Source organism: Coffea arabica, chromosome 10c, assembly GCF_036785885.1.
Source record: "Coffea arabica cultivar ET-39 chromosome 10c, Coffea Arabica ET-39 HiFi, whole genome shotgun sequence".
In the NCBI taxonomy this organism is placed as follows: domain Eukaryota; kingdom Viridiplantae; phylum Streptophyta; class Magnoliopsida; order Gentianales; family Rubiaceae; genus Coffea; species Coffea arabica.
Genome location: NC_092329.1, coordinates 2,670,607 through 2,692,016, shown reverse-complemented (window position 1 = coordinate 2,692,016; position 21,410 = coordinate 2,670,607). Strand labels below are relative to the sequence as shown.

The 21,410-nt window shown below is 37.8% G+C and overlaps 3 protein-coding genes, 1 long non-coding RNA gene and 2 other non-coding genes across 8 annotated transcripts; 4 read left to right on the top strand and 2 right to left on the bottom strand.

Moving 5' to 3' along the window:
• Positions 1 to 212: 212 nt before the first annotated feature.
• On the bottom strand, positions 213 to 4,358 carry LOC113715106 (uncharacterized). Of its 2 annotated transcripts, none has more exons than XM_027239275.2 (13): positions 4,120 to 4,358; positions 3,949 to 4,036; positions 3,695 to 3,863; positions 3,489 to 3,579; positions 2,554 to 2,589; positions 2,376 to 2,474; positions 1,817 to 1,947; positions 1,629 to 1,677; positions 1,444 to 1,533; positions 1,303 to 1,356; positions 1,009 to 1,074; positions 669 to 766; positions 213 to 542 (listed from the first exon to the last, which is right to left on the bottom strand). In XM_027239275.2, exons 1-13 carry the CDS (start codon positions 4,195 to 4,197, stop codon positions 473 to 475), a joined length of 1,119 nt encoding a protein of 372 aa, XP_027095076.1. In that variant the 5' UTR covers positions 4,198 to 4,358; the 3' UTR covers positions 213 to 472. The 2 variants fall into 2 exon arrangements, with proteins under 2 accessions (XP_027095076.1, XP_027095077.1); XM_027239276.2 differs by having other exon boundaries at positions 3,489 to 3,567; positions 4,120 to 4,340.
• A 1,423-nt stretch (positions 4,359 to 5,781) lies between these two features.
• Positions 5,782 to 5,882, top strand: LOC113715248 (small nucleolar RNA Z161/Z228). Its single transcript, XR_003453888.1, has one exon. It is a non-coding gene; the product is annotated as a small nucleolar RNA Z161/Z228 (small nucleolar RNA).
• A 118-nt stretch (positions 5,883 to 6,000) lies between these two features.
• LOC113715242 (small nucleolar RNA Z105) lies at positions 6,001 to 6,078 on the top strand. The gene has a single exon (XR_003453882.1). It is a non-coding gene; the product is annotated as a small nucleolar RNA Z105 (small nucleolar RNA).
• Positions 6,079 to 6,291: 213 nt separating this feature from the next.
• LOC113714415 (uncharacterized) lies at positions 6,292 to 7,810 on the top strand. The gene is made up of 2 exons (XR_003453708.2): positions 6,292 to 6,659; positions 6,749 to 7,810. It is a non-coding gene; the product is annotated as an uncharacterized lncRNA (long non-coding RNA).
• On the bottom strand, positions 6,866 to 14,641 carry LOC113714414 (putative E3 ubiquitin-protein ligase LIN-1). 2 transcript variants are annotated; one of them, XM_027238233.2, is made up of 16 exons: positions 12,984 to 14,641; positions 12,748 to 12,808; positions 12,272 to 12,652; positions 12,098 to 12,165; positions 10,630 to 11,910; positions 10,115 to 10,259; positions 9,753 to 10,010; positions 9,326 to 9,635; positions 9,114 to 9,238; positions 8,925 to 9,044; positions 8,587 to 8,718; positions 8,109 to 8,231; positions 7,916 to 8,026; positions 7,613 to 7,759; positions 7,268 to 7,519; positions 6,866 to 7,181 (listed from the first exon to the last, which is right to left on the bottom strand). In XM_027238233.2, exons 1-16 carry the CDS (start codon positions 13,919 to 13,921, stop codon positions 7,164 to 7,166), a joined length of 4,470 nt encoding a protein of 1,489 aa, XP_027094034.1. In that variant the 5' UTR covers positions 13,922 to 14,641; the 3' UTR covers positions 6,866 to 7,163. The 2 variants fall into 2 exon arrangements, with proteins under 2 accessions (XP_027094034.1, XP_027094033.1); XM_027238232.2 differs by having other exon boundaries at positions 6,959 to 7,519.
• Positions 14,642 to 18,929: 4,288 nt separating this feature from the next.
• LOC140016032 (peptidyl-prolyl cis-trans isomerase-like) lies at positions 18,930 to 19,849 on the top strand. Its single transcript, XM_072068902.1, has one exon. The coding sequence runs from the start codon at positions 19,026 to 19,028 to the stop codon at positions 19,542 to 19,544; it is 519 nt and encodes a 172-aa protein (XP_071925003.1). The 5' UTR covers positions 18,930 to 19,025; the 3' UTR covers positions 19,545 to 19,849.
• Positions 19,850 to 21,410: the final 1,561 nt, after the last annotated feature.

The following is a 21,410-nucleotide window of genomic DNA, read 5'->3' as shown; positions in this document are numbered from 1 at the left end:
TTTTTTTTATTTTTTTCGAGCTCGAGCTCGAAAATTGCCAGCTCGTCGAGCTCGAGCTCGAGCCTGGTAAAATTTAGTCGAGGCTCGGCTCGATTAGCTGAAAACTCGACTCGTTTGCAGCCCTAGTTGCATCCACGACAGGACAGACATGTCAATGCTCACGAGGGCGTACAAATGAAGCGATTGTAAGTTTGATCAGCGGCAACAATGAATTGATACAAATGAGGAGAGACGAATTCTATAAATACTGTACCAAATGCATCAATTCAATCCGCACTGACCCCATTTCTCTCCTCCCTCGCTCTCTCCCGCTTTATACACAAAAAACAAATCACGGAGCTGCAACGATCAATAACTACATTGAGAGATGACAAAATGAAATGTACGACCCCAGGAAAGCATAAACCAAAGCGGAAAAAAGGCTAAGACAGATTTTACAGAATCCTAGTCAAGAGTGCTTGAAGAAATGGCACTAACGCTGTTGAAGCATGGTTTCATTGCAATACCTCTTGAAGTTCAGACATTCTTCCACCAGAAAGTCACTGAAAAAGTAACTTGTGAGATTAGCACCTCTTCACGGGCCACCATTTCAATCAACTTGTGAGATCGTTCAGAAAAAGCAAAAACTTTCAGTACTATGTTTTAGTATCAAGGAAAAAGTAACTTACAATATCCGCTCAGCCATTACTGACGTTTCCCACCTCGGACTCCATGGGTAATCGTTCATGATAGGTGATTTTATGGGCACATTATGAGAGTTAAAATGCTGCGCAAAGACAAACATGGAGATACATCAGACACATTTAAATTTTGAACTTGATATATAGCCAATGCAGAGAAAGAAAAGAGCAGGGTAAGCAGCTACGTCAGTTGGTTTGTACTTTATCACAAACCACACTTTAATCCCCAGTACCATATGCCATAGATTTTTTGAATAAATGCAAGTTCCACGGAATGCAAAACTGCCCGATAATGGTCATTCTCTCATTAAAAATAATTGGTCAGTACCTGAGAGCTTTGAAGCACCAAAACTGGTTGTTGCTTTGGGAACTGAAGTGGGATGGAAATGTGAACCTACATGACAAAAGAGGCCCGTAAGATATCCAGAAATGCTTTCGTCTGCTTATCCACAGGAGAATGGAGGCCGATCTATTGCTCATTCCGTTCCATGTCATATTCTAGCACTATTTGTTTCAGTTATAACTGTTGATCTTTCAAATTCACACATACTTCAGTGTTTTAACTTCTGTAAGATCCCAATAGTTACTAAGAAGCACATATAACTATAGAACATCATCCTACCAGAAAAGCAAACGTCCCAGAGGAAGCTAGAAATGACACCTTCCTGCAAAACACCTGGAATATAAAGAAAAGAGATGTTTAGGGTTAATGCAAGAAGCTAACAAACAAAAATTGCATTACCCCAATGCAAAAAGTGCTCACTGGGTCAGCTTCAATGGGCCGTCCAAAATGAGGAGCTAATGCAGTAATAAACTTTCTTCTAACTTCAACTAAAGCTACGGCCTCTCTAATCTGTAGCATCGTACCAATCAAAATCAAATATTAGCATTAAAGGTGACCAGGTAAAAGATGGTCCATGGAAAGCTAGCATGTTACAAGCAGGTAACCTGATTTTCAAGCATCTCTTCTAAAGTGGGCAGATATTCAGCCATGCACCTATTGCCATAATATAGTATTTTAGACAACAAAGTAAGTCTAAGGTTTTGATAATATCTGAAAATGGAAAAGAGAAGGAAAAAGAATTGACACAACAAAAAGCTTTGTGAAAACAAAATAATATTGACTGATAACGTACATCCCATCCAACCATGCAGGCAGCCTCGACTCTTCAACAGAAAACCAAGATTTCAGCTCTGGAGAAGAAACTAACTTCAGTCTCGGTGCTGATGGTGTGGTTGAATATTTTCTACCTACAGGATAGATAACCTGCAGGTGTCAATGCAGGGTGAGCCAAACTAAATTCAGCAAGAAGGAAGCGGCACAACTGAGGTTAGGCATTTAACCAGATAATTTTTGCTCGCAGCCATGACAAAATTCACAAAAATAAATAAATCAATCAATCAATCAAAAGGAGGAGGAGGAGGAGGAGGAGAGAGAGAGAGTCAAACCAAGTCTATATATCTCTCTACTTGAATATTAAGTATTAGTAGAAGTATCAAGCAGTGTCTAAGAATTATGCACTGTTTAATTCTTCTATTCGTACTTGAATAATGCATACTATTCCTTTCATTTTTTCTTTGGGTGGAGGGGGAACTACCGTCTTTAAGTGATGTGATGATTTCTAGTGCTCATATTAGAAAATAATGGCATGGATGGACAAGTATGTTTGCAGAGCCATATTATCACAAACTTGCCTGCAAGTAAATCTTCTGCTGATGTCGCCAGGTGGAACCCAAAACCATTTTATTTAAATCCATGTCCAATAAAGGTACAGCAAATTTAACCTCTTCAGGCTGCAATAATCCTAATTATCAGGAGAAATACTCGTTAAAAAATGAGAACTATCAACAATTCCCCTCAGCTTTTAGTTACCTTGTCAAGACCAGAACTCATCAACATTTCAATTCCCTGCAACAAAAAGATGAAGCTCTCTGTAAGATACAGTCAACAAACCACAATTCAATCGTCCCAACAAACCACAATTCAATCGTCCCAAGTGATTAGATGAACAACAGAAAGTCGTTGTTTCCTTACGTTTGGGAGTTTAGGAAAAGATTTTCAAGGGAAAAAACAGAAAGTCTAATGTCTAGAACTACCTGAGATATTAAAGTGTAACAGGATGACCTGTTTCCAACAGCAGACTGGCAAGTACCACAAAACAACCCTTCCTCGGGAGAGGACAACAGAAAGAACTGCCTAATACTATTTAATAGGCTGAAGAGCAAAGGGAGAGATCTATTAAAGCATGGGTTTGCTTCTGATCCACTAGCTGTTGAGACAGTAGTTAACAAAGGCAGTGATCAGCAAATAGTCCATGAGCATGATCAGCCACAGTAGGACTAAGAGATGGTTTACACTATAATGGCAAGAAGTACAGGGCCGCTGAGAGGTAAATGTCTCACTAGTTATAAACTTCTTCCAACCAAAATTTATGTGCAAGCTGAAAGCACCTGTAGCAAGAGTCCTCCATTCTACATAACATTACTCGTATTGTTCCAATCAGCTGAACATTAATTATCTAACAAGAGTCTAAGCAAGGCGTAAGTTCAGTATGAACTCTAGTAAGATATCCACAGAAGTGCAAACAACTATTGTCCTCCAAGAGACCACCACTGGAAATAACTATCACCAACCAAAGAATACACTGAAATTCAGGAAAACAGTATACTCCTATCCTACTAAGAGCTACAGCACCTTCTTCCACCCTCTCATAGGTCCTTAAACATAAAATGGAACCAAAATACCCAGTAAAATACAGAACCAGCATCTCTTTCCACAACTTGATAAGCAAATTAATCAAAACCCACCTCTCTTGATAACATTGTGCTGATTTCAAACTTCAATCTTTCATCATCGACCTCTGCAACGCGTTTCTTTTGGTAATCCCTATATAAATCCCTTAAAAAAACAAACCAATAAGTACTCAGCAGACCAAACAACTAGGCAAAAACTTCTTCAACAAACCTAACAATCTTAGCTAATAGCAAAAGTTAAAAAACAAAAATTCCCGAACCTAAGCTCCAGAACGAGAGTCAAAAGTCGAGTGGGGTCTTTACTATTCCAATCAGTGAGAGCATTTTTGGAATCAATGGTACCACGATATGGCCTAAAATGCTCATCTTCAGGTCCGAAAATCACATCGGGCTTGGCCAGCGGATAAATCGCATTATATATTATATCCCCTAATAGAAACCAAAGCGTCAAAATTGAAAGAAAACCAAAGGAAAATTTCAGTAGAATCAGAAAAAAAAATCACAGAATACTAACATCTGACGTATTCAAGGCAAAAAGGGATGACTAAGGTAAAGTGATCGAGGAGGCTAGAGTTCATGCATCCAGACCACATCTGCTCCACCTGAAGATTAGACATTTATGTAGTAGTACAATTTTTCCATGCTTTCGAGGTATCACACACAATCAATGGATTAAACGTTTTACCTTGATGGAGATGGGGCAGTGAGCAAGGAGGTGAGTGAGCTGAGTGGATATAAGAGGAGGGATCCTATCGCTCACCATGATTGCCCTGTCCAACCACCTCCGATGGTTCAGGCCACGACTGGGTGTCCAACTCCGGCGACCGATTCCAGAATAATGGTAGTCCAAATCTGCTCTTTTTTACGAACTCTCTCTTTCTCCTGTTTTACTTTACTTTTCACTAAGTTGGGCGGTTGGGCTCAATTTTTTTTTTTTTTTTTTTTTGCTTTTGTGTTGTTTGAGCAAGCCAGCAAGGGTAAGCTGGTTTGTTCACAGTCTAAAATTAACTCAACATTATACTATTGTTACAAGTGTTTTTCCAACTAGCGCTAAAAGCGCACCCACATGTGTGTAATTTAAGAATAAATTAATTTTTATGAAATTTTGTTTAATAAATTAGTAGTTATTTTGATAATTATCTTAGTAATTAAAGATTAATAGATTAAGTTAACTAAAAGTTAATGGATAAATTTAACACCAAATTAACTCTAGAGACTCTTTATTATTGTATAGATAAGATTTTACTTTCTAGACCATTTTACAAATTGTATATTTGTTCAATTTAATCCGATCATTCTTCAACTCAAAATCAATTTACATATTATGAGGTGAGCTTGAGACCTATGTGCCGAGGCTTTAGTAAGCTCCATGTGCCAGTATCTTAATATTAGAGTTCATTTTTGTCTAAAATTCAATTTTTACATGCATGTCATGAATCTAAAGGTAATAGCGTATGCACTGTCAGTGTATATAAGATTTATTCAACATAAGATTAATCTTTCCTACACTGACAGTGTATACACTATCAGCATTTGATGAATAACAACTATGAAATTCAACTTTTGCACACATATCATGAATCTAACGGTGATAGTGTATACACTGTCAATGTATATAAGATTTATTGTTAAACATATTATCTCACTTTTTTTTGGTTGAATTATTACAAGACAAGAATTATTTCATTTGAATTGTATTTTTTAATAAGTTTTTGTAGGAAAATTATACCTTTCTTGAAATTTAATAAATATAAGGTAAAATAATGGATGAACAATGTGCAAGGAAAAATCTCCAAAACTACAAAAATAAAATAAAATAAAATAAAAATTCACATACATTGCAGCCCAAACCAGAAGCAAAAAGACAAAATAATTGTAGCAATTTCTTACGAAAGGACAAGTTTATCAAATAAGTACATGTATTAGAATGTGTACATATATATGTTTGCTTGAAATTGCTTGGAAATTTTTTTTTTCTCAAATAATGTTCTTGAGCTTGAATCCTTTTTTTTTTTCTTTTTTGAATGGGAAAAACCGAAAAGAATCACCCCTAAAAAATAATGCAAGGTTGTGGGTTGGATGAGGGTAAGATGGTAATTGTAACAGCTTGAAGGAAACCCTAATAACACATCGCCCATCACTTTAAATTGCGCAGATGCGTACCTGCATGAAACAGTCGGATTGAGGATCTTCTTTCATAGCTAATTTCTCAAAGGTCTGATTCGATGGTTGGGTTGATATTCTCTTTATTACTTCTGTCTTCTCAATTGTCTAATAGTTCTCTTCCCCATAGGATAGCCTACTTTACATGTATGTTGTTCATGCTGGTAATTGAAATTTCTGGGGGGCGCCAAAGGATGAATATTGGATTAAAATTCTCACGACGGTCGTCTGAGGCACCCTTTCAGGTGTCTTTGTTGATGCAATAATCCAATTTTTCTGATGCTCTCTGTTGCTTTTTCTGTCCAAAATGTCTAGCTTTCTCTTTTCGTTCAAAAAAAGAGATTTGCTGTTTTTGCCTCTTATTTAATGGTCTAGCAGTAGTTTGTTCTTCCGATTGGGGCAAGCATAATGATGATGAATTTATACTAATTATTCCGACTAAATTCATGAAAAGGAATACTAAACCTCCTACTCATTCTGAATGCTTGCTTTTCCAATCACCCATCTTCATACTATTTTTCAACCTTTTCTTTTATTTTGATTTGATTATATCTATTTTTTTTTCTCTTTTTTGATGATCATTACTGGGCTGATAGGCTACGTTGGAGCCTGGAACAGAAGCTAACGAGGATCTCCTTAATAAGAGAACTAACAAGTTTTGAAATTTTCACCAAGTACTGGAAACTCTAGGTTGGCACCATGAGGATTAGTTTTGGATTGAGATCGAAAGATCTTTGATATTTCCCAGATTTTTATCTATCTAGTCCTTTTCATTCTGAGTGCTGATGTGGGGTTTACAGATCACTCTTTTGGTTTTTTTTTTTCCAAATAAAATAAAAAATAAAAATAATAACAGGTTAAAACATGGTACTGGCTGGTAAGTTGCAAATAATTGAATGGGAAACCTGGTTGAGATTAAGATCGAAACGCATTTAGATAAATTGAGTTTAGGGGTCAAATGTGTTACGGGGCTGGAGTTTGGCTCTTTGGCTGCATATATTCTATATGCCTTAGGGATGAATGCAGCTCCCAACATCACTACATTCCTTCGGTTGAATTCAGGTTGGTTGTTTTAATACTTTCCTGAACATCTGCGAAGGAGACATAACATCGTATAAAGATTCTCATTTGCTATTTTCGTGGTTTGACAGAGGCTTCCAATGACGCTGATAAAAAGTGTTGTATGATTAAGTTTTTACTGAAAGATTCGGATTTGTTTGCCATACAAATCGAAGAAGAGGGAGAAATGCAAGGACGAGGACCTCGAATTTGCAAGCTGGTGAAATTGTCAGTGCTTGATGCATCTGTTTCAACTGAAACCTTTCCCACATAATTTAGTACTAGGAGAATCAATGGTGACAAATGCAGAGAAAAAGAGCTGCAACTCCGCTCAGAAAAGATTAACATACTAAAATGAATTTAAGATTATAGTTAGAACTGGTTCACTGCAAAATTGTGCATCGGAGAGGGCAGGCAAACTGAGCGATGCTACAACCAGCATGAGGCGGCAATCAATTGGCGAACCATTGCTAAGTTTATACAGGAAAACTCTGCGTGTTTCAACATTCAATTTAGCGTCCAAATCTGCAATGCAAGGGCAATTAGTGAGATCCAGTCTTAAAAATGAACGACATTTGACGTCCAAGATAATCAAGAAGTCTGTGGCTGACCTGGATTTTGCCATCGGAGGAACCACCAAAAAGCATTTGTCCATCCATATCGGAAGCTAATGATAACAATTTCGTGTTATTCCCACCGGACATTCTGATGCAACCAATCTTTGTTACTCTTTCTTTCAGCCATACTTCTATTATTCCACATTTTGAAGCTGTAAATATGAAGTCATTGTTGGCTGTTATCTTCTGTATGTCCAAACCAGTGGACAGCGTTCCTAGGACGGCCTTGCTCGGGAGAGAGAACACCTTCATACGCAAATTTTGGGTCAAAAATGATAGGCAAGTCAAGAATTTCATGTTTTCTCGTTCATGTCAGATACAAAAACGTAGATGGTTTACCTTTCCTGCTATTCCATCAACCGAGGAACCGCCAGCAATAAGAAGACCGCCGCTGTTGACTTCCAAGGAGAATATTGTTTGTTTCCCTAGCAATTTCCTTGTACCAGTGTAGAATATGGTTGATGTAAGAGTTCCTAAATCCACCTCCTGTCAAGTGAATTATGAATTTAGTACTAGAAAAACACCAGTTTTATGCTACCTGTGTTTATTGCTGGCTATGCTGGAGCTGGAGCTGTTTATCTCTCCAAAAACTGCATGACTAGGTCAAAAGGACAATTATGGAGGTCATTCAAAGAACTGTACCTGTATGCTGTAACTGGTACAGCCACAATAGATCTTATCGCCCAACAAGGAGATACATTTCACATTTTTGCTAAAATTAACATGCCTAGGAATTCCCGACCAATCATAAACCTGCAAAAACTTGATGTTCAGCAGGGGTTAGCTGTGTGCTTTGTGACATGTTTAGATGAATTAAAAAGTTTGCTGCACTGACCTTTACTCCAGTTCCTTGAGACGAAAAGCAGGCGAAGTTGCTATTGGCATACAACTCCAGCACTGCCTCCTTAACATCATGCATTTGAACACAGTGAATTTCTGCCTGCTTGATTGCCCAGACCTGGATACGAGACTCATTTAGATTGTTTTGGCTATACCAAGGCAATGAATGCCTGGATTATTCAAATAACTAGTTCAGGCGCATTTGTCACAGGAATTAGCAAAGAAAGACACTAAGTTCATAACAAACTGAAGAGCTCATACACAGGGCTCCATTGCAATTTATGGTAATGCTCTTAGGTAGGTGAGTAGGTATATGATAGTGGTTTCTGGAGGCTAACAATCAATTCGCTGTGAACTACACTCAATTTTGCTTGCCATGTAGTTCCCAATCTAAACTGACAACAGAAGTGTTATTGAGTTCAATTTAGCTTTTGTTTCACCTTTCAAGTACATACAGAGGACTGATCTCTTACCCGGATTGTCTTGTCCAAGGAGCCACTGAACAGTTTGGTACCAGATGATGAAAGGCAGAGACATGTAACCGCTTTACTGTGCTCCCGAACTTCTTGAATTAATCTTGGAATCTTCTTTCCGATATCCCACAGCTGAATGAATAAAAATTATTAGAAACGAGAAAATGCTCTTTTAAAACATCCTTCTAGGACTTCCCAACAAAACGGATGTAAGTTGATGAGTGTAAAAACAATAATCACATGGGACTTCCCACCAAAACAGATGTAAGTTGATGAGTGTGAAAACAATAATCACATTATGAGGGAGCCGATAAACTGAAAGAATGTTGGGCTCATACTTTCATGGTTCCATCAGAATGGCTGCTGATAAGTCGGCCTCTGGTGTGAAGAATGGAAAGAACTTCACCATTTATGGATGCATCTAACTCCGGACCTTCAGCGTAGCACCAGAACTCTGCCTGGAATTCATCTTGTTAGACAAAATTGATTAGTTACTCCATAAAAAAGGATGCATAATTCATACTCACCGCATCAATTGATGGCAAGTTTATCAAAGCTTTCAACAAATCATTGACCACTACAGAGTTTCGCTTCAGCTTCCTCAATGTTTTGTACATGTTTTTGGCATATATACCCAGTTCATTAAGTGCACCTTGAGAAAAATGAAGATTGGCCTAAGCAACTTGGCTATAAGTAGTCAACTTTTGATCTGTACATCATCAGCAAACTACGTTTATACCTGGATCAGTAATAAAGCCTCCCAAAGCAAGAGTTGCCAAAATCTTCTCCTCAAGGTTCTTTGATGATTGTAGTATGGTTATAAACTGATCAAGCAAATACTTCCGAGCTGCATCTCTTACCCCAGTATCAGGAAAATTGTAAAGCATATGGATGAGCCATGTGCTGATGACAAGACAAGATTTTGCTATCTCTAGTGAATTGCTCTTGATACACTCCTCCAAAGCTCTGAAAATTGCTCCTTTTTCATGGTTGCAGAGAACAAATCCCACTCTTTTTTCCCAAGATCTAGCAGCTCTTTCTTCTTCTTCCTACGGATAGTTATTAAAAGTTGGAATTTCATCTCCAAATTCATGTTTATGTTTGCATGTGAAATAGAATAATTTGTGAATTTATCAGAGACAGTTAGGCAGGTTACACTTATATACCACAGTTTCGCTGAATTCACTTTCATAAGTTTGTAGCTTTTCTCCTTTCAACAAAGCATTGTAAGGTTGATCAAATCCAGCAAGCTTAAGCAACCAGGCTTCAGTGTAGGGCTTCCCCGAGGTGTTCATATGCCCTGGAAGAGATAATAAGGCATCTAAAGCTGCAATTTGAGAGGCTGGGAATTCCTTCTTGCGAAGTGCTTCTATTAATGCCTCAATTGCCTCTTCTCTATAGATACTCATCTTCCTTGGTTCAACCTAAAAAGAATATCCTTGTTAGCTCAATTTGTATTGCTTTCTTGATTAGAAACAAACCAGTGGCTTTTTAAAAGCAACTAAACAAGAGTCCTTAGAAGACAAACCAGGAGATCCAACTGAAGAAGAAGGGAAGCAATTGCAGGTTTCTGCTCCATTGGAGCCATTTGTAGATAAACAAGAAGCGTGTGCATGGTACTAAATGCTCCTTCATCTTTAATTATTTGCAGAATCCGGTTGCACAAATTTCTCCTGTAGCATAAAAATAAATGAGCTACAATCTTTTGTTATTCCTCTAGAATTTTGGGGCGTTGGCGGAGCTAAAACCAGCATTGTTGCATTAGCATATCAGGCACTTGACAAAGTGATGTACTCTTTTTCGAAAGTAAGATTAACAAGCATATGCTAAGGAAGCCTATAGCACGACTTCCCCACAAAGGAACATGCATCTAAAGTTGTTATGATATAAATATAACAGAGAAACTATGAGCAGAAGCAGCCTAATCAATATATCTGTCTAACAATATTCACAAAGTCTGTTCAGGAAGGAGAATAATATGATGATCACTGAAAGCAATATGATAGACGTGGAATGTGAAAAGGGGAGCAAGTTCTGATATACCTGCTCAAATGCACTAACTCAGAGAAAAATTCTATGCATGTGCCTCTCACACTATCATTTCCAGCATGAAATAACTCAAGCACAGGAGACAACTCAATTCTGCTGGCTATTGTATTTCTGCAACTCTTATCTGCCCTAATGCAGCATAGCAGTATTGTCACACTGGAATGTCTTCCATCCACCCTATCTAGGCACTTAAGCAAGGCAGGAACTGAACCAGCGGATATAATATCCATAGTGATTGTCAACCTGGTCGTCTCATCACCTCCTGTAATGATCTGTTCAAGCAAAACTAGTGCCGCATCCTTGGGCGCTATAACAAATTGAAGATCGAGGGGATCTTCGCTCTTGCTGGAAATGAGCTGTGTCAAAGACGGTATAAGGTTGTGAGCAGAAAGCTGAGAGAATGACGGTCTTAGAAGGTATATAAGTATTGCTGCCTCAGCAAGACCATTTTTCATTAGAGAAGCAAGGCAATCAAAATCAGTGTCCACACTGGTAAGAACTTCTCCAATACTATCATCTGCATATATGAGCTGCGAGAGAATGTGAATTGTTGTTCTGAGAACTTCCCTGTTTAAAGATGCTGACAATATCTCAACAAAGCCATTTACTATTGCTGGTGAAGACAAATAGGAATGAATGCCTGATTCAACCTTTGAGTCGTTCCATATCCTGGCTATTGTCAAGACTGCTGCTTCACATTCTTGTAGATCCTCTGAATTACAGAGACATGAAATGTAAGGTCTAAGTCCATTTATAACTGTTTCCACTGCAGGTTGAGATAGTACGCTGGTTGGTGATGTTGACACTGCAGCTCGCATAAATCTTCGGGGTTTATGTTCTGGATCGTTGTCCATTAATCTTCGAATTGGATAACTAGTCATCCCGGAAGGATTGGAATCTGATGACATCTCATTCAACGAAGGCGTGCTTAAGTTACTTCTTGGAGTTTCAGCATAGGACATCTCCTGAGCAAGATCAGGATGCTGTTCTTTCCAAGAGGTAATTAGTCTTTTTAGGACATAATTTGTTTTGGGCAGTTCAGTGGCCAAGAAAGGCTGCCGGGTAATGGGACAAGTTGTGTTTCCTCTGTCTATCCACTCTTGGATAGCTCTTCTTTCATACGTCTGTCCTGTTTCAAGGGTGACTGGGTCATAGAAGATTTGCCCTGTTATAGGGCATACAAAATCTTTTGGTGGCCTTGATTGAGGAGTCTGCTTGTCGGATAATGGCAGAGAGATGATGCTATTGTTACCTTCATCACTTTCATTTGAGAAGCTGCCATTGTTCAACGTAAAAGGAATATCATTCATTTAATGTTCAGAATGAGAATTTCTGAAAGTAGTTTCTTAAAGAATTGAAGCTATGCTTAACGTGCAGTTGAGAGATGGCAAATTCAATCTTCGTTCTCACAAATTATGGGGGTAAGGGAAAGAAGTGACTTGTCCATCTGCATCCCCATTACCTTTTCTCCAGGACTTGACTGCTCCTTCGAGAATGACTGCTGCTTTTCCTTCCAGATTTCTGCTGCTCCTGAGTTTCTAAGTTTCTTTAGTAAGACTTCATAAGTAAAGTTTTGGGTACATAAAAGTAAAAAAATTGAAGACAAATGCCAAGTAACTTAAGATTGGTAACATACCATCAGTTCATTATCATTATCTACTGAACTAATGTTTGAATGCCGAGATGAATATGGAGAATCAGCCAAAGAAGCAGAGGCTGTCCTTTCCTTGGCTCGGGTGGACACCAAACGCAATAAAGATGTGGATTCCTTCCTACCATGTGTCTCTGGTTTTGAAGGTGACTCCTTTTTTTTGGGAGAATCCACAGGGGAGAAGTCATTGGGTGTTTGGTTTCGACTCCTCACTCTAGTCGCCTGCACTTTCAAAGTCGCTTCTATATCATTATTGATTATAGTGCTGCTATAAGAAGGTGCAGCTTTTACACCTCTGTTTGTAGATTCTTCACATGCCTCAGGCTCATAATCGAGTTCGTCTTCACTCTCCTCGGGAATTCCTTGCTGACAACGGAGAACAAGGTAATAAACAAAACAGGTACTGCCACTATGAGCAATGAAGTTTCACTATAACTATAAAACAAAATTGGTAATCTTACAGTTGGATCCCAACCGGCATAGTCATCGAGATTCTCATCAGATGCAGAAGCTAAATTTAATCTGCTTAAAGTCAAGAGGAACCACATTCAGCAACTTCCGTTCCATAGAAATATGAATAATTTTTTTTTAAAAAAAGTACTCTATAAAGTTAAAGTTACTACCATGAAACTTTCAATAAATTAAGGACGACTGATATGATATTTTCTCTGAGCAATTAATGTAAAATCAGATTTACCTAGACGCTTCGCTTGTCTCTCCTTGAGCTTTCAGAACAGGAGAAAACCCAGCACTCTTGGGCAAGATTGGACCAAATTTGACATAATCAGGGATTTTATGGCTCACCTCATGCAAAGGTGTCATTGGTGGCTCTGCAATTGGCATCATAGGGATCACCTTCTTGGTTGTGGCAGAGTCATAGTTCATGCACTCCTTGTAATATCTGGCATAAAGCCTTGTATTCTCATCCAAAGATTGCCCATAAAGATGCTCTAGCTTTTGCATTTTTTCTGCTTGATCTGGCCTCACAGATGTGATTAGTGATTCATTGAAGTAGTTATCAAAATCGACCGTAAAGGACAAGTCATTAGAATCAGGAATCACATCCATCACTATCCTGTGCCTCTCCTCCGAATACCATCCAATAATGGAACTCATGTGCGGAAGAAACAATGATTTCCAGAGCTCAGGAGCGAAATCAATCCTGGAGAAAAAAGGGTCTATGATAAACATGTCCAAGATATGAAGAACCGAATTCTGAACATTGTTTCTCAACTTCCACAAGTAGGAAAGATTCAAATGTGCCCATGCAGACAAATAGAAATTGGGAACCCCAGCAGTTCTCTGACTAGAATTCAACATTGCACAAACTTGTAACATTTTCTCAGCATAATCTAATCTTGCCATTTTAGTCTCCATGTTGGAAGTGCTAATTGCCTCTTCGAGGGCCTCAATTCCCCAGTCAAGATTTGCAAGGACGGCTTGATCAGAGTACCTAACTTCGGTATCTTTATCAGAGCTTCCATCTTCAGCTGCTAGTCTTTCAGCACAATGTTCTTTTTGCAGGGCTCTCTGTTCTTTATCAATCAACCTATCTTGAATAAAACTCCCAGTGGTTGTGATTAATGATCTCACAATATCTGTATGATCCATCTCAAACCTATAATTTCCAGCCATTTCGTAACCAAACTCACCAAACCAATGAATTTCAAATGATATGCCTAATGTTTTTCTAACATCAGGTAAAATTGCAATTTGTTGGGTACGTAGAAACCTAACCTATTCTTCCACGTGCTACTACCACCAATCGTCTAAAAGCCAACTATCCCAGAAGCTTAAAAATAACTGGCTTTTAATTACTGTACAATGTATGGAGAGAAACTCTCGATAAAAACGATGCTAGAGATAGATAAAGTACTGAAATTGCAGAATGAAGGATAACTCTCTGGGCAGAGTCGTGCTTGCTTGTTTTTGCCTTCTTTCGCCTGAAAAAAGAAGCAGCAATCTCTGAGCTGGAGTGTTTCAGAATTTCAAGAAACCAACTGAAGAAACTTGTTGAAGAAGCTATAAGAGCTTCCGAATTCAGATGATCTATCTCTTGTCTCTGAATGGTCTTTCAGTCATCAGAATCTATGATACAGAAACCGACTTTTAACAGGACTCAAGAAAATCTGAAAAGTACGGATTTGACATGAACAGTCAGCACAAGTCTCATTCATGATGAGCAGGGGGGGAAATTGTAACAAGAAGAGGGAAAAGGGAAGGATGCCGGCTTTTTCGAGGCTGCTAGCTGGCTGCCGGCTCCCTTTGGATTAAGCTCTGTAATCATCAACATTTGATCAATCCAACAGCAAAGCGTGGACCGGGGGAATATAGCATTTAACTACTCAATTATTTAGTAGCAGTTAAATGCTAAAATATTTTATAGGCGACAAAATGGATTGAATGGCATTTTCAGAATTTTTTGCTCATTCGTCAAAAACGTCAACTGTTCCTTTCAAGACAAAATCCTTTCACCAATCCTTTCGATTCAGGAGAATCGGAATAGAATTTTTCCACATTTGGTCGTGATAATTGATCTTGCTTTAGTTGTTAGCAAACTTCGAACTTTGTTGAAGTTTAGCTTTTGTATTAATCGGACAGAATTAAGGTTCAGCTAATGTTTAGTTGAGCGAAAGCAACTTTTGATATCGTTTCTTAATAAGTAGATGCCAAAATTTGTGCTCATCAATCAAAGATTGAATTAAAATTAACGGGTTGATGTTAGGGACTTGGCTTTTTTTCTCATGGGTTCTTTTTCCATTTTCTATGGTTGTATGAATTGGAAGAGAATCCACTAAAAATGAGTCATGTCCAAGATGCTAGTACTTGTTTAAGGTTTAAGACTAGGTTGATTCATTTCTCAACTAAAATTTTTTCACATGTGATTATTCATTAGTGCTCCAATGGTACCCCAAGGTAATTATGAACAGTGCACAAAACATACGAATGTGTATTTTGAAGCAGGTATTATTTCACTATTTCAAACAAATCCAGATTTGATTTTTTTTTTCTAAGCAGATAATTTTTTTATGAAAAAGTGATTCATGCTTGCTAATTGATTGTTGTGTTGACAATTGCCAATTGGCTGCTGATCCTTCGTTAATGTGTTACCTTCACTTCGACCATAGTTGATGGCAAAAGCGCATGACAACGCCCAAGGACCAACCAAGAATCTCCATGGCTTCCTTAAATAGGAAAAAAAGAATCTCCTAGGCTGGTTTGGTCTATTATGATGAATTTATGTTGTAAAATGTTCCCAACAGGCATTCGGAGTTGACTAAGCTCTTATTTAATAACCCAATTCAACATTTAAATTAACGAGTTTAATGCATTTGATAAAAAAAAAATATATCTGAATTACTTAAGTGATACTAAATTTTCTAAACAACGGTGATAAACTATTTACTTATCACTTAATTTAATGTGATATATACTCAAATGTCAGATTTACTATTAATGATTTAGTAACTTAACGAATTCAGATTTTAATTTTCAGTTTTTAGTTTTCAGACTTTAGGTTTATTAAATGCGTCCTAAGTTGTGATAAGGATAAGGAAGCAAAATAGTTGGAATCCAATTGGCACATTAAATTCCCATTTAATTTAAAGGGTTATTATTTAATAAAAAGGTCAGTTGCTTGGTGAAACTCGTTTGGTTATCAAGATTTGTAAAATAAAAAATAAAAAAATTAGATTTTATTCTAATTTAAGTTCAATTTAATATTCGATAGACTCAAATTCGATTTAAGATATCAAAATGCTATTTAATTTTTTAATTTTAATATGAAATTATATATAATATCTATGTAGTAAAATAATAAACGCATAATTTTACATAAGTTATTAATAAATATTTTAAATAAAAATATTAAAAATTGTTCAAGCCTTAACGGGCCAACTATGTACAAGTTCAAATTCAATTTGATATATTAACCAAATCTTAATTCTTGTTTGAATCCGTTAAAATTTTAACTCAAACCGAACCCTCGAGGCCGAATTGTTTGTTAAGGGTTCAATTCGTCCAAAATACGAAAATGGCTCAAAATTCAAAGTGACCGGTGGGGGGGAATCGGGCAGGCGGCAGCTTGAGAAGATACATTTCCGGTTGTATCACGGCGGTTTGGACTTTAGAGTCGTAAAACTTCCTCCATGCTTATTAGTTGTTCATTTAATGTTTATATATTGCTGGTTAAGGTTATTGCTTTCTTTTTGTATTCATTGAACAAGAAGAGAAAATATTCGGAATCCCTTCTCAAACAATACAGGGCGGAAATTTGAGCACCTTACTGATATAACAAAAAATGGGTTTTTAATAGGCCGCACATATAAATCTTAGCATCAACAAAGCAAAAATGATAACCGTTGAAATAACAATAGCGAAATTGCTTCAGAATCTGATGCCCTCGAGATATGTTTATTAGCATAAATTTCACAACTTCCACTTATTAAAAAAAAAAAATTTAATGGGAGCAGGCATGAGTGCGTCATAACATACTTGAGTTACACAACTCTTTTACATAATATATATATATATATATATATATAAAGAAGTTAAACAATTGATTGAAAATCCAAGCGCCATCGAGCATGGACGGCCACTTATATTTAATTCTTACACAAGTGCAGAAGCAGAGCCGGTCCAAAGAAAAGACGCTTTCTTGGACCTTTTTCTTTATTTTTTTTTTTTTTGCGATTTGTCTCCCTCCTTGTGTGATTCGCTTGTTAATTTTTCCTTTTAATTTGGTTAGAGCATAAGTACTATAGTAGTACTCCCTCCGTCCCGTTTTGTTAGTCTTGTTTTTCTTTTTCGTCTGTCCCAAATTGTAGTCAACTTTCCCATTAAGGAATGTAGTAATCTTTCAAATTGTCTAAAATACCCTTATTAAATATCTTGTTATTAATACATTGTTATTAAATACTAACTCACTACATTGAATACATTGAGCTTTTCCAATACATAGATAAATGAAAAGTCTATCTTTGTTATTTATTGGCACTATTGGCGGTAATTGAAACAATCAGGGTGTACTATTGGCGGTAACTGATATTTATTGGCACCATTAGCTGTAACTGATATTAATTTGCACTCTTTGTGATTAGCATAAGGGTATTTTAGGAAATTATTAATCTAAATTTACGTTTTCAACCAAATTAATTACACTTTCTTAATCTGTGTGAAAAAAAAACCAAGACTAACAAAATGGGACGGAGGGAGTATTATTCTATTCTGGGTAGATGTTCTGCATTAATGGTCTTGTCTTAAATTAAAAACCGCAGCACAATGGTACCAAAACTCAAACTGAACATGACAACAAGACAGATGAAAAGTTGAAAACCTCAAATATCCACGCCAGTTTGAATTGAGTTAATTTAATATCAACCACTCGCCCCAAGGCATATGGCGCAGCAATTGAGGGGTCGGTGCTGTGTTGCTGGCTTCTTCACTGATCGGGGTTCGATTCATGCCCGCTGCGCTGCACATCCTGACTCGCCCGGGAAAGCTGTATGGGGCTATCGGCTTCCCTTCGGTTTGGTGTGCCGGCTCGGGTCCAAAGGACTCGGGTTCGGGCATGATCCGGATTACCAAAAAATATATATATATATCAACCACTCCCAGGAAAACACACACCTCTCTGCTCTATTGTTTTTATGCCTTTTAGCCAGTGGTAGCGCAGGCTGCCTGGAAACCAAACGAATCCAACATTTTATACTCTCAAAATCCAAATATAGGGTAGGGTCAAGTAGGAGTTGAAGTAGGTTAGTTTAAATTAGATGTGCCGTTACAAAAAAAAAAAAAAAAAAAGCCAACAATATATCGTTCTCTTTCTTTCAATACCTCATATCAAAATTTAATCCCCAACCCAAAAAAAAGGAGTGCTTTTGACACCAAGTACATGTTCAAAGAACTTTATCATCCCATCACAAAAAGAGTCATGAAAAGAAAATTGCTAAATATCCTCGGGCTTCCAAAATTTTAGTACTAGTCAATTTATGGAGTTCAGCTTTTTTGTCATAGCATTTTCTAATCTGAAAAGTAGAGGTCCTATCATTTCCAATATTTATCCTCCAGAATTTGTTTCTTGCACGTTTTTTTTTTTTTTTCCTCCTGAAGGATTCTTGCACGTCTTTAAGCACAAAAACAAGGCTAAAAGATAAAGATTGGCAAAGGCAGGTAGAAAAAATTTTGAGAGATTTTTGAAGGAACGACAAACTTTAAGCTTTATTTAAAAAAAAAAAAGAAAAAAACAACGAGCCGACTAATACTCCATCATTAATAAAATCCAACCCAAATGAAAGAACCAAGCCCATAAGGACGCTTTATGGCAACCCAATCCAATCCAGAGCAAGCCTCCGTTCGAGCTCATTACTTTCCGCGGAAGGCCCATCAGGATTAGGTTAATGATGGATGAGGAAGATTACCGCATCACGGCACGTGGTGCTTTAGTGGCCCCCACGAACCTCCACACTAACCGACAAAAATCAGCGCATGACATGCATGTGGAGGCCCCCCTTTGCTCTCTCGTCGCCATCTCCTTTCAATTCATGTTATCGCTTGACGACACGTGTCCCGTATCAACGGTCAAGATCAAAAGGATAAAGATATTTCCCGTCCCCCGGCACTATAAAGGGCACCGCACCACATCAAGCCTCCTCGTCTCACTCGCTTTACTCCTCTTCGCACTTGCTGGCTCACTTGGGTTCCAGTCCAATTGTAATCCTATTCCGAATCCTTAACCAGAATGTCCAACCCTAAAGTCTTCTTCGACATGTCCATCGGCGGTAGCCCTGCCGGCCGTATCTGCATGGAGCTCTACGCAGACACGACTCCCCGCACCGCCGAGAACTTCCGCGCACTCTGTACCGGCGAGAAAGGCGTCGGAAGGAGCGGTAAGCCCTTGCACTTCAAAGGATCGACCTTCCACCGCGTGATCCCCGGTTTCATGTGCCAGGGAGGCGACTTCACCGCCGGAAACGGCACCGGAGGCGAGTCGATCTACGGATCCAAGTTCGAGGATGAGAACTTCATCAAGAAGCACACTGGTCCAGGGATTTTGTCCATGGCTAACGCCGGACCCAACACCAATGGCTCTCAGTTCTTCATCTGCACCGACAAGACCGCATGGCTCGACGGCAAGCACGTCGTGTTCGGCCGTATCACGGAGGGTATGGATGTGGTGAAGGCGGTTGAGCAGGTTGGGTCTTCTTCTGGAAGGACCTCCAAGCCGGTGGTGATCTCCAACTGCGGCCAGCTTTCTTAGATCTGGGTTTTTTGGGGGTAATTTGATGTTTTAGACATCAAGGAGGTCTTGTAATAAATAATGGCCAAATCACTTTTTTTTTCCCTATCTACCCTTCTGTATCCTGTTTTGAGTGTTGGTGGGTTTTGAGTCCTTCGGTTTTGGGACTTGAAATTGGATTGGGAGGCTGACCACCACACGATTATCCGTCTATCATTAATGCGGTTGTGGTCCTGTTACTGCTGTGTTTGACCTTTTTTTTTCCTTAATGTGGAAGGTTAGTGCGCTTAATTATGAAATAATTGGTGTGTTCAGGGTCTTGTAAATTTGAGATTAATTGCTTATGGTTGTTTAATTTGATCTCTTGTTTTCTTAATTTTCAATCGGTTCCAATTTTGGTCGAAATTCAATCATTGGCATGTTGTCAGTCGCATAAACTTTCCCCCATAAGACAAAATAAAGCGGTGCGCATCCTGGTTGGATGACAGATGGTATGTACTCCTATGAGAATACAATTTTAAGCTCTCTCGGATAAGGTCCAGTAGAAGCTTCTAAGGGGTAGAAGCTTCCCTTCCAACCTTTTCGTTGTTCGATTCTAATGGGTTCGAGGGTCGGGTAGTTAAGTTCCAAGTTGCCTGAGTTGCCTGCTTTTGAGATGGATTTGGGATTAGGTTTAATTGCTTTACTTGAAAAAGTCTGACAAAAAAAAAAAGCTCTCTCGGAGATATCGTATCGTATAAGAAAATTTAAGATGAGAAATGGGCATTTTTTGGAGGTTCTGAACACGCGACCCCAACGCAAAAATGCCCGGCCGGTATTACTTACTAACACCTGTGGCTGGAGTACGATGGGCTTCCTTCATGTCCTCTTCTAGTCGTCTTCCTCTCATAGTATAAAGAGGGTTGTATAACACAACTAAGATAAGAAATTGACCGGGTTTTTCCTTCTAAAGAATTTCATCCTTAAGCTGGATAGTCTTAATTTAATTTCGTACTTAAAATTTAATAAAGTTAAATTTTAAAATATTCGGATTATTTGGTAACTAAAAATTGAGTATTTAAATTAATTAAATGTTATTGAATTTTTTAGATAATTTTTTTTAAATTAAATGATAAATTATTTATTTATTCAGTCAGAATTATGCATTTAAATGCATTAAATTTAATATTTAATAATTGCATAATTTAATAAATTTAAATTTAAAATTTAAAATTTAAAATTTTAGATTTAAATTTTATTAAATGTGTCTTTAGTTAGTTAAAATGTAATTGATGATTTTAACTCGATATACTTGTAATTGGTGTGAGATCAATCGAAAGTTTGCACGTCCCCTTTTGAAGAAGAAGAGTTAAGAAGTTTATGACTAATCAGAATTTCCGGCCCAACCAAACGTTTCAGCATCATGGCCTGTGTGTTTTTTTCTTCTGGATTCATGCTTTATTCAACCCTTTATCATTCGAATATTGGTTAATTTTTTCAAGTTGATAATTCAGTGGGATCTTGAATTCAAGAAATAATAACCGTAAAAGACTGAAGAAATTTTCAAAGTAAGGATAGCCGATGAATGTAAATACTAAGAGAGAGAGAAGATTTCTCAGCTTTCGACTGATGATACTTGGAAAACCAATCCTGCGGCAGATGATACTTGGTGTGCCATACCTACGTCAAACTGGCTGATTCTCCAGCTTTCAACTGATGATACTTTGGAGTATCATTCCCACAATAAACTGGACGCGTCTTAATGATCCAAGTAAAAATAGTTTGCAATCTTCTTGTTTGGGTTGGTGGTGGCAGGGGAATTGCCCCACAGTCATGTACATGTGACCAAACAAAATTAAATCATGTATATGTGGCCAAACAAAAATTTGAAGACGAGACGAATTCATC